Here is a 17,619-nt window from a genome sequence, read left to right on the forward strand (position 1 = left end):
TGTTGCCTGAGCAGGATACAGGACAGCCAGCGTCATCATCGCTCTGACCGACGGAGAGCTTCACGAGGACCTCTTCTTCTACTCAGAGAGGGAGGTGAGTGGCAGCCTGGCCTGTGTCTGTCCAAACGGAGACGTGGAAACAGGGCTCCTTCCTTCGGAAATGGGCTGCTGTCTTTCCCCTCGGGCAAAAGGACAGGTGTTCCTTGTAAAATCCTTGGATAAAATACTGTCTCATATGCGAAAAATAATAATAATGACTCATTTTTTAAGGTGAATTTTCATGTCTCATACATGGTGGGTATTTTTCCCTTTTCAAAATATCTGCATATCACTCTGTGTTTTGAGTAATAAAATATATCTGCCATGCCTTCATGGAAAGCAGTTTTGAAGCACTGTATGTCACTTTTCAGCAAATCCACTGGTATGATTTTTCTCTCAATTTCTACTAAACATTGGAGGGGAAAGAATTACTTGAAATAGGGAAGAACCAGTTCTGTCAAAATGTTACTAATCATTGAGATTCTTACACTAAAAACCAACATGAACATTAATTAGTGGCAAAGTAAGTTGTCATCTCTCCATCAATATTTCTTTCCTTTCTTTATGCTCTTAAAAAGCACTCTTCAAAGCAAGTAAAGGAATTCTTTCTAAATAAAGCTGTCAGTTTGTATAAAGAGATTCCGAAAAAGAAGTTTATCCAAGAATTGAAAAGTGAGGTTTATATTTAGGAAATTCTTTCAAGTTTCAGATCTAAGCTCTCTATATAAGTGGCCCAAGAAAATTGTTGACCAAGGGAATGTTTTGAAGCTTCATGAATCACAGAGGCCATTCAGGCCAAGTCAGGAAGAAACATAATAAGGAAAAAGACAGGCTGGGAGGGAAGGAGATAATGGTCTCTGGGGGAGGAGTCAATCCGATCATCACTCAGCCCTCAAGCTCTTCCTCGACAAGCCACAAGTGTACACGCATTCATTCATTCAGTGTTAACTAAGAGCTCGGTCTGTGTGGGCACTTGGCTGGACACTAGAGACACACTGGTGAGTCAGACATAGCTGCTGCCCTCATGGGCTTTCCCATGTGATGATGTTCAGCTTTCTGAAGCCTCTGTTGGCAAAGGGCATGAGGAAATTAAGTTAATTAATTAATTAACGCCTTACTGCCCCTCTACCCCTAACCATACAAAATTCACAATGGAGAAACACACATGGGAATGTGACAGGGACCCCCTGAGCATTTGGAAAATAATACATTTCTATGTTCTTAAGTCGAAACTAACTATATAATGGGAATGCACGACAGCTTATTCGGGTGCCCAAAAACAGTCAAATAAAGAAAAGACCCTAATAAGGAAATAACAGAATACAAAATAAATGATAGGTGTCAGAGGCTTAAAATAGAGGTTAGTGGAAAAGAATTTTAGGTATGACACATACAAACTTGGAAAAATATTGAGAATGCCAATGCTAATAGCAAGAGGAGATCTGAAAAAGAAAAGAAAAGCTCAAGACATATAAAGAAAATAAACTGTGCCAGTTTTGATCATTCTATATAAAGTCCAACTAGAGGAGAAGAGACATAGAAGTTGTTGCAGATAAGGCTGGGGCTAGACTCCATCTAAAAGTTGATTTTATCCTGAAAGCAGCAAGAAATATTTCTAACACGAAAGAAAAAAGATGTATGTTTCTGTTTCTTCTAAAATTCAATGTTAGACACAAATGGGTTTGAGTACTAAGGTGGGGGGGAGGACACAATTCAAATTAATATGCATATATTGAGCACCTACTATATGTTTACTGTTAATTATTTATTAAGTACCTACTGTATATACCAAGGATTTCCATTTTTGTTTTCTCTTCTGAAACAAAGAAGCTGGAAATCAGATACCAGAGCCATTAAAGTGTTAAAATCGAGCCCAAAGTTGGATGTTATTCCTTATGTTGCCCTCTCAATACTTAATAGTAGAGAAGGTCATGGGTTCATCTACTCAAATAAGGGCCATACTTCCATACCGTTAACCCAGTGTCTTCTATGGAAGTAAAAAAGGCTTTTATTTATTCACAGAGGATGCTGACATCCGTGAGCATCTGCATTGTTCTAGGCCTCCTGTGAGGAGCTCTGCGTATATTATCTCACTGAATCCCCAACACAAGTTACAGAGCAGAGCCAAGCATCAAACCCAGGTATCTCGGGTTCCAAATGTCACATCCTTTCCATTAGAGCACGCTGCCATTACAAAGGGAGAAAGTGTGCCAATAAAAACCCATCAGAGGAATAGAAAAAGCCATCGTTTCCTCGGAATAATCAATATGACTTTTCTTGGCCTGCAGCTCCCTTCTCTTCCCCTCGTTGTTCAGACCCTTCATTGAGACTCCACTTCTGTGGCTCCTTCTCAACGCGTCCCGTTAGACTGATCCCTCTCCTCACGTCCACCATATTACACTAAAGGTGACGTTCGCTGGAGTACTGGCTCTCTGGGGACGAGGATTACTCTCTCCCTCGTGGTCCCTTGGCACACAGTAGGTGCTCAGTAAATACCTGACCCAAAAGGAGTATGTTCGCCGCTGCTGCTCTGTAACGTCCTTTCTTTCATTGGCCCAGGCCAACAGATCTCGAGATCTCGGTGCAATCGTTTACTGTGTCGGCGTGAAGGATTTCAATGAGACACAGGTACGATTATGGACTTCCTCAGGTTTGGGAGCAGACTAAGCTTGTAAATGATAGAAAGTGCGTGCTTTCTCAGTGCAGAGGCTGCGTCAGCAGCATGAATACCCTTTAGATAGATTATTTTTCCAGAAATACTAAGCGGGAAAGGAATTATTGAATGTGTGAGTGACGTGAACCCATTTGCTAACGCACTTGAGGGTCTTTAACACAGACCATCCCGGCAGCATCTTTTTTGGTTGATCTTTCTTAGTAGACGTTAAATTGCCAAGATGTCACAACAGACTAAACTAACTTGTAAAACTTGTTTGTTTTAAACTTAATTTGGCCAATCTGATGTCCTTACTTAAATGGCAAACATTCCTTTCCCCCCATTAAAAATGCAGCGCATTTTCAACACCAAAAAAAAAAAAAATGGAAACAATTGGCAAGTTGGCAAAAATGTATGTACAAGTATATATAAACAAACTGAAAATTTGTTACCAACCTAACTAGATGTTCTTCATAATTTCTTTTTGTTTTACTAACATGGACAATCCTCATGATATGTTGTTAAATGAGTAAAATAGGGTTACAGAACTGTGGGAATAGTAGACGTCCACTTTTTAAATAAAGTGTGTATATTTGTATAGAAGAAGTATGAAAGACTATATATATATCAAATTAACAATAATAGAAGGTTGACGGATGGATGGATAGATAGATAGATAATAGATAGATAGATAAATAGATAGATAGATGAATTAGGAATAACTTTTTTTCTTTTTTCCAACACTGTTGGTTTTTTTAAATTTCCCAATGACTATGTGTTACTTTTGTAATCAGTAAAAATCCTGGCACTGACCACAACTGTGACCATAACTGTGGCAATCACAGAACTAGACAAAGACTTGGGAGTGGAAAAGCTCACATATCAGCATCTCCTCTCTCCAGTCCTCTGCTCCATAAAGCAGGAACAGCCAAACATATCGCAAGGGTCCTTTTCCTCAAAGAGCGTTCGAGTGAAAGATGAGGGTCGCCATTTGCTGGCCTCACCCAACACCGAAGCTCGAATTTATCTTTAAAGTTACTCATTGGCCTCACCCAACACCAAAGCTTGAATTTATTTTTAAAGTTGCTCTGAAAGGAAACTTGACTCTGTTTGATTCAAACACAGTTGCCAATAGAAATGTGGTTGAATGAGAGAAAAATGAGCCAATGGCCCGCCCCCAAATCCATAAATATATCAACCCAAGCCAAATGTTCATCTAGCTGGGCATTCTTACCTCTGCTCCCAAGGAGACAAGTATTAAAACAAATGTAAAAGCTGGAACCGACCCTGCGGACCTGTTCCAGAGAGGCCACTGGTAAGCTCATCATCACTGAAGGTATTTCACTGAAGCCCCTGAGCTCAGTCAAGCCCTCAAGTTCCTCTGGGATCTAAAAGTAGATAGAGACCCCCCGGACCCAGTGGCTTTCCTCAGTTCTCCGCATCCAAGCCTGACCCGTCTCCGTGTGTGTTTGCTGTGTTCTCAGCTGGCGCGGATCGCAGACAGTAAGGATCATGTGTTTCCTGTAAATGATGGCTTTCAGGCCCTGCAAGGCATCATCCACTCAGTGAGTAGAGCACTTCCTCTGAGACGGGATACTCGGGCCCCTTCTGCCCCCTGACCTGCTGTAAATACCCCCCATTCCATCTCTCTAAGGCTGGTGTTCTTCTGCTTGAGACAACACTCTTTTGTGGATCTTTGTATCTGTCCTGTTCCACTTGGCCCTCTGGCCTTTCACACGTGTTCCATTTTTCATTCTACTGTGCCAGTTCTTTACCCTGCAATGGAAATTTTAAAATGCAAGGGAACCCTGTTCTGGCAGCAAGCCAGACTCCAGGCTCTTCTCATACCGGAAGGACTGTGCCCTTGACAGACCTCAGCATCCCAGCCATCCGATGCACGCTGCCTTCAGAGCATATCTGCAGGCAGCCTGCATCACTCGGCTCAGCCTGTATCGCTCGGCCATCAGGGGCACTTTGCACCAGCGGTTTTCTGCCTTGGCTGCCCACTGATAATTATCTGCAACAGGAGTTTTTAAATCTTCCCAGATGATTTTCAACCTATAATCCCCAGATATGAGTGTTTCAATGTTCCCCAGGGTTTGCACAGTCCACAGCCCTTTTTTCCAACCCAGCCTTGTTTTTTTATCTCCCCATCCCGATCAGTGAACAGGACACTGGCTTCCAGGACCTCTGTTTCCCACCTTCCATACCCAGGCTCGGCCCTTGGTCCAGCTGGAACATTGGAGGATGCTAGTCTTTGAAGCCTCGGCCAGAAGGCCTGTATGTGTGCTGCTCCTGTTATAAAGTCTGCAAGGGCCACAGCCTCGACCTTTAGGCTGGGGGACCAGATAGACAGCCAGTGGTTTCTCTGGTTGGAGCTCACCAGGCTCTAGACTTGGGGTCCAGGATGCAAATTCAGAGCTCAGAGGATCGCTGTCCCCTTAAAATGTCAACGGCGTCTTGATCTAGGGGCTACCAACCAGGGACTCAGGATCTGCCCAGCTCCCCTGCAATGACCTAGGAAACCTTCTACATGGATGTGCTCGCTCTCCTTCCCTCCAGTTTTAGCTCAGAACCGCAGCAGAGTGGAGAGTAACCCCAGCGGTGTGAGAAGCAAGAACTTAAGAGCTGGCTAGCGCAGAGTTTAAAGGCTGGCCCAACAACTTATCATTTATAGATCCTTGGATGAGTTATTTCACTTATTTCCTTATCTGTATAAGGAATTAATAATAAGACACATATCACTGGCTTGTTTGAGGATTACAAGAGATAATGCTAGTGAAAATACATAATATTTTTCCAGGCATATAATTGGTCCTCAAAGCATATGAATTTTTTCCTCTTCCAAGTCCCTTCACCATCATATGAGAAACATCAATGGCAGCTTCTTCCTGATCCTCTAGATGTTCTTGGATATGCATAAAGATCACCCATGGAATCTTGTTTACAAGACCCTTTCCCAGGCCCTATCCCCAAGAACTTCTGTCACAGTCAGTTTGGGCGGGACCTAGGAATTTGCATCTTTTAAATCTGCACTTTTTAATTAGTGCCCCAGGTGTAATTTCAGAACATTGATATATGTGACCTTAAGCTTGGAGAACTGTGAAAAGTAATTCCACCCCAGGTTGGGAATTTCTATCTTAAATGTGTACATATGACAATCTTCTTCTTTAAGACGTGTTTGCAAGGAACAAAAACCCACTCAAACTACCTTCACCAGAAAGTGAAAATTATTGAAAGGATAGAGGAATATCAGCCCCAATTATGGATTCCCCAGGTGAGGGACCCCTGCTGTAAATAATTTCTGGAGTCAGGGTGGCATACTTGACAACATAAGCAATAAGAACTATAGAAGTATAACCATATAAAACAGCCAAATAGTGATTTAAATAGATGATTAATGGCAGGATTTGGGCCTGGTCATGAGTCCTGTGGAAGCTCAGAGTGGGGCTAGTCTGGAGAGAGAAGCTAGGGCAGACCTGAATTCCTGAGAGACCAAGGATGCGTGATGGGTAGCACCAGAGAAGTAATGACATGATCTCAACCCAAAGTCTGGAAAACAGCGAAGCATATTTCAAAGACAATAATAATAATATCTATCTGTCTGATGGGAGAGTTTGGGTAAAGGAGTCAGGAGTAATGGGAAACAGGCTGACATTGGATTGGAAGCAGATTGACAAGAGCCTTGAAGGAGTTTTTACTACAATGTTCTGTCATCACGGCAACATTCTGAACATCTAACAAAAGATAGTTAAGAAGAAAATCTGATGGCAGTGTTCGTGTGTATAGAAGGGGGACTGGGGAGGCCCAGAGGCAGGAGCCAAATCATGAGGTCACTGCGGGAGCCCTGTCTTCAGATGGCTGGGTTCTGAACAGGGACAACTCTTACCTGTTCTTATGAGCCATGTGCCACATCTTTCAAGAGCTGGCTCCTACCCAAATCATCTGAGCATTTTTATCTGCATAAATTGCTGTTGTCCTTGAATAGTTCAACCTCAGCAACTCACCCCAGCTCAATCGGAGCCCCGGTGTTTGTGAAGTTCTCCCTACTACCCCCAGATGGAAATAACTCCAAAGCTGTTTAAGAAATTTTAGTGAAAAGGTCTTCCAAAATGGGGGAAAAAAAATTTGAGACTCCAAACTTTTAGCTGAATGATAACATTCTTGTGAGCTTTTATCTGGGAGTCATGCTGGTGGTTTCCATCCTTCCCATACTTGAAACCCATGTTTATTGCAGTTGTTAATTCGTTTGCTTGGACAGAAAAAACGGGACAAGCACAGCACGGCTCATCTTTCTTAAGTCAGACAGAAATAATTATGGCCTGAATGTTGGCTGTTTTTAAGAAGTAGGTTCATTTCTCCTTCTGGATACCGAAAAGAAAGCTCTTATTCCCCCTCCCCTCCATCTGAAGCATCTATTCCTGTGTGTTCCCATGAATGTTGCTTTGTGGCTGCTTATTTTTCTCATAATAAAATAGACTGGGCCTAATTATCCAAAATAAGAGTGCAGAGCAGCTTTCAGTAAGTCCAGAGGGTTCATGAAGTTCTCAACCCATAACGACCTTATTTTTTTATTGAAGTCTAATTGATGTGCAATATTAGTTTCAGGTGTACAGCATAATGATTCAATAGTTTTATAGATTACATTCCATTCAAAGTTATTATAAAATATTGGCTATATTCCCTGTGCTGTACACTATATCCTTGTAGTTTATTTGCTTTATACATAGTCATTTGTACCTCTTAATTGTGACCTTATTTTTAAATCCCAAATCAAGATTCAGGGGCTAATATTAATGCATTCCTCTAATACTAATTGCAAACCTTTTGTGGTAGACTCTGGCCATTCAGTTACAAGTAAGCAGGTAGAGACCCTGTCCTGGTGGACTTTACTATTTAGTGAGGGAGGACACATGAAAACAAGTCAACAAATAAATATGCACAATTAAAGTTGTGATACATGGTATATAGGAAGTTAACGTACTACGAAGATTAAGGGTAAAGGGGTTGACAAAGAACTCAGGCTCCTTTGAAGAGATAACCTGAAAGATGAGATGGAGCTGTTCATCGAAAGAGCATGGCTAGAACATTCTTGGTGGAGCAGAATCCTACGACGCTGTACAACAGAATGAAAGAAGAGCAGTGCTTAAGTGCTTAAGGTGGAGAATTGCAGACAATGAAGTGAAGAAGCAAGCGATGGCTAAATCACACGGAGCCTTGAAAGCCATGGTATTTTACTGTCAGGGAAATGGGAAACCATAGCCAGATACAGAGCCCAGGACTGGAACAATCATGCCTGAAATCAAGACTCTCGGAATCCAGAGAACATGGTGCTTTATCCATATCCCCTTTGGATGACGAATAAATGAACACTCAGGACCATTAATAAAGAGGCCTGTGAAGATGAAGAAGAATTTCTATGATTTACTGAGCATGTCTCTCTACCAGATCCTCTGCTAAGCGCTTCCACATCTAATCTGGCTTATCCCCATTTTACAAGTGAAGAAACTGAGGTGCAGGAAGTTAGATAAACTGCCCCAAGTCTGCCCACTCATAATGATGGAGCAGGGAATTTGAACCCATGTCCAGGTCCAGAGAGCCTGCTCTTTCCACAATTCTAGGCCATGAATGTGAGGAAATGGAAAATCACCACTGGATTAGCAGGAGCTGATTATCCAAGGCATGGGTTCACCAAGTCCCTGGATTCTCTGCTTCCTTAATCTGACTCCTGTGTTTTGGTCTTTTCATTGCTCCTCAGTCCTCTCTACTTTAAGGAAGAAGTACTTAAGTGTCAGATTTCATAACGTGTTATTTTTCAAAGTGTCCTCATGTGTTTTCTGTTTTAATTTCCCACCAGTTGGACACAGGGAGAAGGAAGAATGAAACCAAAAGCTGTAGGCAATTTATTCGGGGGCCAAGCATTGTTCCTTTATCTCCATTAATATTATCCCATGTAGAAGTCCTAACAACCCTGTGAAGGATATATCCTCATTTTACAGATGAACAAATTGAGGACTCAGATAACTGCCCAAGAGCACACAGCTCTAAGAGGGAGAGCAGGCTTGGGATCAAGTTCCATGAGCCCAGGATTTCTCCCACTTCTATTTCCTTAGGAAGGTACAAGTAAGAAAATTCTTCATTTAGTGAGTTCTTGGGTGCTAGACTCTGCAAATTATTTCATGTAGGCATCTCATCAAATTCTCACGACTACCATTTAAGGTAGATGTCGGTATTCCTTCCAGAGACGCAGATACTACAAAGTCAGAGAAATTAGTTACCTTGTCCAAGGCCACTCAGCAGTGGGTGGTGATCCAGTATTGACTCCGTTCTGTCTCTAACACCCCTGATGAGATGACTACAGTGCTCTACTGAATAATATGGGTAGGCCAGAAAGCAGCCCTCTGTATTTCAGAGAAGGGGACCCTGAGCACCAAAAATTGTGAAATAACTTGATATAGTCACACAGTTATAACAAAGGCAGGACCCGAACCCAGGTGGGTGCTCTGATCTGTGTGCACCATGGGTGGGCAGGAGAGCTCTTTGCTGTTGCCTGTTAGATAGAGAGCGCCTCTGAAAATCTCAGTTTCTGCTCAGTGGGTGAAATTCCATGAGGAGGAGCTGGCCTCGTGACCCAGGCTGAAAGGAACATCTTCCCTTCCACACTTGCTCAGGACAGAATTCCTACTTGTTTTTGCAGAATACAGTTGATAAAATTCTAAGGCAAAATTTGGGTGGTTGGAAGATTGTAGCCCTTTAAGCCAGTAAAACTGTAAAGGAAGAAACTATTGCTTTGCCTTTTCTTAATGTGGCTTCCTCGGGGAATTTCCACTGACCACAACTGGTGAGTGTCGTGCCAGCCCTCAAGTGAAAATATGAAGCCGAGGGCCAGCGAGGCTCCTGGGTCTTTGTTTGCTTTTTCAAAAGTGCTGCAGGCGGTGAAATGGGAACCTGCATGAAAGCTGTGTTCAGATTAACAATGAAATGGGTCTGCAGCTTTGAATCCCAGCACTTGGCCTGGTTACCGTGATGCCCCCTGCGCCCCCCCCCCATCCTCACTTCATGTGCCATCGAGGGCGGTGCTTGGAACCAAGCACCCTGCCTCTGAGAAGGAGAACCCTGTCACCGGCACCAACCATCCCCATCTAGGACAATTTCCCTGGGATAAATATTTAAGCCTGCGTTGGGCTTCCTATTAAAATGCGAGGGTGAGTCAGTGCCTAGGACTTTCTGCATGTTTGATTCACAATAAACAAGTTTTGAGCAAACACAACTATATTTGCAAGGATTTCTTACAAGTTTTGGCACGAACATCCTTGTTATCAAGGAAGCTGTAAGATCCCTGAAATTGAGGAATTAATCTTTTCTATGATGTATACATATTTATTTTATTTATGAAAACCAAATCCTGTGCTGATTTCTCCCTCCTATGCATGCGAAGGTGAAAGAAATTGAGCCCCTGATCTGGCCCAGGCCTTAGTGAAGCTTTGACCAGAGCCCGTCTTCCTGGTTTCCCTCCCACCTGCTTTTCCAAAACCCCACGAGGTTTTCATCCAATCAAAGCCTGCACCACCTTCCCATAGTTCTGGGAAGTACCTGACTTTACTGAACTAACTCTCTTTCCAGGGCTAGAGGGGGTGGAGGGGTGGGGGGGAGAGTATTTCAACAGTAGCCCTTCTCTTAAATCAGGTTGTCTCTGATCCGAAGGAAACCGCCCTCTCCTCCTTTGTCCCATCTGAATTCTGTCTCAGGTTCTCTCTCAACCTCAAGGCTCTGCTCCAGTCCTCTCTTCTCTGTGGAGCCTGCCCTGTTCTCTCCTGCACCTTCAACTCTCCCTGCTGGGAACTCCAGTGGCACTAATTGTTGGAATGACTTGTTGACCTGGGGGTCTTTTTCAAAAGGCTCTATGCTGAATTGTGCAGTCACAGAGACCGCCCCCTTTGTCACGTTTCCCATGGTGTCCCGTGCCATGCTGTGCAGATGCATTCGTTGTAAAACAGCGCCCGGGAATGCAGAGCCTTGTGACCTACATTGCATGACAAGTGGGCAGTTTTGTGGCTCTGTTTCTTGTAAAACCCCCTTAGTTTTTCCCCCACCCTCTTTTCTAGGACTGAATCTATAAAAGATGGCATTCTGAGCACCATTCACATCAGCAGGCCTGGAAACAGAAATAGAATCAATTGTAGTGTCTGTAGCAAGCAGAAAAGCTTTTTAAAAAAATCATTTGCCTCAGCAGTCATTAATTAGACTCAGACTTTGCAGACACCCAGGCTAGGCAGTTCAACCAAGCTATTATTTCTGTTTGGCTTATTAAAGACTCCAAATGTAATAAAAATTCCCATTGCTCGAAGAGGCTATGAAGATTGCAGGGGGGCATGTTCAGTTAATCCTCCCATTACCTCCCACACCCCTCCAGCTCCTCCTTCTGTATCCAGGAATTTGTTAAGGTTCATTGTAAAAGCAATCGCAGAAGTTAGAACAAAATCCGATGAAACACTGCAGGGTTCAGCTCCCAAGGAGGGCTGCTGACTTCGCCAATATTCAGGAGATCAGCAAGTTCATCTTACTAAATAAACCACGTCTTGGAGTTCACAGTTATCTGAGCTTTCCTTCAGAAAACAGGGGAGGAAAGCGGTGTCATCGAAAAAAAGGAATTTCCTCTGCTTCGGAGCCTTGTTTGCCCTGTTCTCCTTCACACCAGACTCTCACTGAGTGTGACACTAACCGAGACAAGAAAAGCCTTTGTTTAAGTGATCTGCGTGCCCCCAACCCAGACAAAAACTTGCATGTTTTGAGGGTAAGCTTTATTGGCTAAAGTTCACTAAACTCCCTTAAAAATGTGCTTCTTGCCTGGTAGAGTATTTCTTTGGTATAATATATGAGTATACATAAAATCATATGTGAATCCCGGAGAGATCTGTAATAGTGAATTTTTATTTCAAATTCAGATTCTGTAGAATACACGTGGACCCAGGATGGCGTCCGTAGTTAACAGTAGGTACCGTCTCCTGGTTTTAAGTGTGGACTGCAATTTAGTTAGGAAAGGTGACTAGCTTTTCTTTTTTCAAAATTTTCTTAGAGATCGAATAGTTTCAAAATTCATGGGCAGTCCTGAAGGCACAGATGAGCTGGTTGTGTGTCCCAAAGTGCCTGGCCATTTCTAAAAGCAGTGATCTTCAGGTTTACCCAATGTGTGTTCTGCCATCAGCTATAATATAATGGCCCTTCTGTGGGCACCTGAGCCCCACCCCCAAACACAGACTTTTACATCTTTCCCAGGTAAGGGGTCAAGGCCTTTTATAAAGCAGGCCCGTCTGGATCATAGATGTGGGGACATGATACACCTATGTTTTTGTTTAAAAAGATAAGCCATTTAAAAAGATGGACATGTTATTACTATGTATAAAACAGATAAACAAGGACCTCTTGTATAGCACAGGGAACTCTGTTCTAGTTCTTATAATAACATATAATGGAAAAGAACCTGAAAAAAAAATATATGTATGCATATGTATAACTGAATCACTTTGCTGTACACTTGAAACTAATATTGTAAATCAACTACACTTCAATAAAAATTAAAAAAAAAAAAAAGAGACAGAGGTGTTGAAATAGGCCTCCTGGGAAGGCAGTTCCCAAAGATAGTCGTGCTTAGTAAGAAGAGGAGGGTGTTACACGATGCTGAACACAGCCTTGTATTCAAAAGATCGTACAGGATTAATTTAAAAGATTGAAAATTGAATTTAATGTAAAAGACCTTAAAGAGTCATGTAACAAAAATTGTATTTATAAGGAAAAAGAAAGACCAATTCATAATACGCTATAATGCCAGTTAATAAGCCATCCAGAAAGTGTGCCATTTATTTATTCAATAAATATTTATTTAGTGCCTACTATGTGCAAGGTTAGGCATTGTGGATATAGTGGTAGGCAAAAACAAATCTAGCCCTTGCCTTTGTAGAGTTTATAGTCTAAGTTTAATAGATACTTAACCACCCGTGGGCCAGCCTACTTCAAGCCCCAAACATCTTAAAAGCAGATTGTGTCCATCACAACAAATGAGACACCAAGGAACATGCTCTCTGGATATGTGAAAGCAAAGGGTCGCCTATACCATCAGTGGATAAAGGAGACTAGTCTTTTATTAACACACACACACAAAATCCTGCAACAGGAAGTGGCCAAGTAAATAAAGATTGGTTGTTTATTGAGGAAGGAGGCAGAGCAATTAGAAAAAAGAATTCCAGGTGGGAGGGTATAGCTCAGTGGTAGAGTGCATGCCTAGCATTCACAAGGTCCTGGGTTCAATCCCCAGCACCTCCATCATAAATAAAACCCTAATTACCTGCCCCCCCCCCGCCAAAAAATAAATTAAAAAAAAATTAGGTATGCCTATGGCAAGGGAGGAATTCTGAATAACTATGCTAATATTCACAATTCTTTAAGAATTCTTGAGAAATCTCAGCATAAACTCAGCATAAACTTTTTCATTTCATTTAGTTTTAGAAACTATGAAAAAGTCCTTTAGATTTTTAGAATCCAACAAAAAAAGAAAAGAAAAGAAAGGAAAAGTCATATATACAACCTGGACTGACCCACAATGGATTTCACTTGAAACATATTAAATAGCTCTTATTACTTGGCTTAGCTCTACGTCTGCTGCCCCTCTTACTCCCCCCGCCCACGTAATGAGCTGTGCGAGAGGATCGCCACCAGTAACAACATGCATTTCTATAAGTTCTTTATGGATTTCAAACATTTATCTTCTTTTTGAAATCTATCCAAAAAGTAGCAGCAACATATTATTTGCCAGTCTTTCAGTTTTTAACAAATGGGATTAAGCAAGAGACCAGCGGTGGGTGATGGGAGCAGCATCGTATACGAACAGCATGCATGAGCTTTGCCCAAGCACTGCAGCAGTCGTAGCAGTGATAATAAAAGTAACAGTAACAGCCACCATTGTCTGAGAACCAAATACGTGTCAGTCACTCTGCTAAGTGCTTTACTGCGAGGGTTGTTCTGAGTTCATTTCTTGGTACCGTATTTTCATGGAGGGCACTTGTTGGCTGGTGGCCCCTGGATTGTTAACTGTCTATTGGCCAATCACATCTGTCTGGTTCTGTCTATAAAACAAAACACCTGGTCAGTCTTCCTTGATCCCTCTCTCTTCCTCGCTCTCTAATCCAATATGAATTTTACCTCCTATGTCCAGTTGGTTTGACAAACTAAATATCTCTGCATTCATATTTATTATTCATCTTACCATCAGACAACACTTTGAGGTCAGTGTTTTTCTTATTCTCATTTTCCAGAAAAGGAAGCTGAGATTCAGAAGTTTCATAACTTGTCCAAATCCTCATGGCCAGAAAGTGGTGGGGCTTGGAGATGCACATAAATCTATTTAGAGCCCAAATCTATTTTTTCTGTCTCCAGAGCCCAAGTTCTTAAGAATAAGAGCTACCATTTAGGTGAGGAATTTCAGGCACTGTGCTATGGACTTTGCCTGTATTATCTCACTTAATCTTCCCAACTCAGTAACCTTATGCAGTGGGTATTGTTCTTACCCCACTATTACAGATGGGGAAACAGAGACTCAGAGAGGTTGGGGAACTTGCGCAAGGTCACATTGCTCATGAGCAAGTTGACCCAAGCAATTTGGTTCCAGATTCTAAACTACTAGTGATTATGTTAAACTGTTTCCCCAAATTGGGGTTCAGACAAGTTAAAGGATTTACCAGGGACCATAGGTCAGCGAAGTACAGGACCAGGCCAAGAGCAGGACCCAGCTTCTCGCAATGGATTATGCTTAAAGCACGTGGTCGTCTTAACCCAGTCTCCGTTAGACCTCAGTCGCACTCTCACCTCTGACATCCACCCCGACCCTGTGTGAGTTCTTTCCATTCCATCTAGTGATTTCCCTTCAACCATTTCCCAATGTTGTGTCTACACCTCCTGCATCGCTACCACTGCCCAGGTCGGAGAGGGACTTGCTGCCTCCCCACCCCCATCCAGTCTCCAGTCCCTAAGCTGATCTGCTGTCTGCTGAAGTTCAGACAGACTGATTACTGTTAAGTCTGGGCTGCTAATCACCAAGGGAACCCCCCAAATCCACCCAGTGCCATTGTGACTTCCTACCTTTTGAAACCAGACATTTCTAACTAAAAGAATCCACCAGTCCCAGACAAAGCTCACCCATCCCCCCTCACCGATAAATTTTACTCTTTTGGCTGTAGTGCATCCCTTCCAGATGTTTTAAGTTAAGATTGGGAAAGCGGTGTTTTTACTGGATTGAATCACAGCACTTGGCTGATATTTTTCGGCCCTTTATACGCTCCTTAGATTTATCAACTAATTGCAGACACTTTGAGAGAATAATACAGCATGAGTTTATTATGACAAAACCTGCTAGTGTGTCTTTGTGGGCAAAGATGTGTTTCCTTTACTGACCCCTGGTTAGGTATTAGAGTTGGTTCAAAAACATCAGTTCAAAGTCAGGAGCATACGTGGGGGAAAATTTCACTTGTGCTTTGATGGAGTTTGGGGGATGGGGACAGGATAGATCCAGTAGCTCAATTTTTATGCTTGGACTGTTGAAACCGTTAGTTGTGGATGATAAAATGACTTGTAAAAGGAGACAGAGGAATTTTATTTATAACATAAAAAATAGCTTTGTGCTCTTCTAATGCCACTGTTTAATAAATTTCTCCATATGGGTTAATTCTGTCCCTTCCAGTGTCACCTGTTTGGAGACTTGTGCATGAAGACATGTTGAAGGGGGTGGCTGCCGACTAGCTGAGGTGGCCCTTCAGGCAGCAAATTGGTGGGGTGGGGAGGGGGTGGACTGTCATCACAGTTCAGGGGGGACAGTTGTTATCTGGGATATGAGTCACTGGCAAGGATCTGAATGAGGATCCTGCCAAACCCCAGTCCTAGGATGCTGCTGCATCTAAAAGACCAGATTGACCATTGGAAAGGGGAGGATAGTAGAGCTGAAAGGGAAACATGGATGCCTAGGATGTATCCCTGAGGTCCCTGATCCCAAGTCGGAATGTCAGTGAAGGGCTCAGAGGCGATGTCAGGTCCCCAGAGCCAGGTGGGTGAGGACCACTGCCTCTAACAGAGATGGACACGGATGTGGGGAGTTTGGTGCCTGCTTACCCTGCTGTAGACAAAACAGGCTTGGGACTAGCCGGAATCTGAGGCTGCACCTGCGTTTGAGGCGGGTGGAGGCGCTGGATAAGCCAGAGGGAGAGGAAGTAAGGGCAAAACTGAAGAAAAGGAGCAAATGGCTTCCGACTGTGCAGTCAGGTGGAAGCTGAACACAGATCAAGGAATCAAAGTACAAAAATGCCTTTCAATTGTACAAGAGTCAGAAAGAACGGCAGAAAAAGAAGCTGGAAATCTGAATTTTAGAATTGTCAAGGAAAAGAAAGAAAGTTGCCCCTCTGGATCTGGGGGTTCCACATCTGCAGATTCAACCAACTGGGGATCAAAAAAATTTGGAAAAAAATTCCAGAAAGTTCCAAAAAGGAAAACTTGAATTTACCGTGTGCTAGCAACTATTTACTTAGCATTTACACAGTATTATGTATTATAAATAATCAAGGGATGATTTAAAGTATACAGAAGAATGTGCAGAGATTATATGCAAATACTGTGTCATTTTGCACAAGGGATTTGAGCATCCTTGGATTTCGGTACCCTCAGGGGTCCTGGAACCAATCCTTCCGCCATACTGAGAGGGGACCGTGCTGCTTCTTATGACTCTTAGGTGTACAGAGTTACCTAAAACACGTGGTTGGGGGGGAGCCTGCTTCAAGGAATACATTTGAATATTCGGTCATCTGTACATCAGAGAACAATTTTCTGAAGCACATTGTTCATTTCCTTTCACAATGCTTCTCCACGAGGACGCCCAGATTTCTCTCTGGAATGGGTAAATATTATCTCTTCTGAGAAACTGGTTTGTTTTCATTCTTCAGATTAAGAATCTCATAAATATTGTCTGTCCTCTTCATTTGCTACCAGAAAGCTCAGAACTAAATACAGGGGCCTCGCCTAACAGGGGAATAAGCTCCTTGGTGTATTTTTTTCTATGCTAGTTTCCCTCTTTACTTCATCTTCCCCTTGTTTTCCCTTTGATCCAGTTCCTCCCCTTTTTGTAACTGATTGTCTCTTTTAGTTGATTGCATCTTGTAGTGTGTGTATCACTTAAGCTGGAACAAAGAGGCAAATACCAATAAATACATCCATGCAGACAAATGGGTGCTTCCCCATGCTCAAAGATGCCTTTTTCTTTTATGGACTTTACATTTTACTTCACTATTAATTCCGCTAACAAATGTCCCTTTCATAAATAGAGAAATGGCTCCCTTCAGCCCTTTGAACCTTCTCAACTTCCAAATTAAGTCAGGCCCAAATAAAGATACTGCATTTGGCTTGGTAAATTAACTCAGTGTCCTATACTGGTTTAAAATGCTTGGTCGAAATTTTAGAATCATGATGCAGTCAGAGGCGGTATTCATCAAGGGTGGAGAAAAGCTGAAACTCCATCAGTCAGCTACTCTGCTTTTCCCAGAAGAAGCCTTCATTATTAATTCTCTGTGCAGTTATGGGGTCCACTAGACTCTCCACTCAACCCTGCAAGACTCATTTGGGGGGGAAGACTACATTTCCATTTAAATAAGGCTTAGGGGGTCCTCCTGAAGGGTGAGGCACAGCAAACAGCCTGCAAAGCCCTTCCTCTCCCGCGACCTGTTTTCACTTCTCTAACAAAGAGGGAGCTCGGGGTAATCTGAATGTGCAGTCTCCTCTGGAGCGTTGGCCATCTCCATCCCACCTCTCCAGCTTTATCTCTCATCACTTTTTTGTCTACTTTTCAAGCTCCTGTTGTTCCAGCTAAAGTGGTCTGTGTATTTCTAGTTTCTCAC

The 17,619-nt window shown here is 42.6% G+C and overlaps 1 protein-coding gene across 1 annotated transcript in view; it reads left to right on the top strand.

Moving 5' to 3' along the window:
- ANTXR1 (ANTXR cell adhesion molecule 1) overlaps window positions 1-17,619 on the top strand; it is a 218,427-nt gene that overhangs the window by 53,971 nt on the left and 146,837 nt on the right. The window contains exons 6-8 of the mRNA XM_032497718.1: window positions 15-94; window positions 2,599-2,667; window positions 4,177-4,257. Coding sequence (XP_032353609.1) covers window positions 15-94; window positions 2,599-2,667; window positions 4,177-4,257 — 230 coding nt within the window. The remainder of the gene's footprint in view (window positions 1-14; window positions 95-2,598; window positions 2,668-4,176; window positions 4,258-17,619) is intronic.

The sequence above is a fragment of the Camelus ferus genome, chromosome 15 (genome assembly GCF_009834535.1).
Source record: "Camelus ferus isolate YT-003-E chromosome 15, BCGSAC_Cfer_1.0, whole genome shotgun sequence".
Taxonomy (NCBI): Eukaryota; Metazoa; Chordata; class Mammalia; order Artiodactyla; family Camelidae; genus Camelus; species Camelus ferus.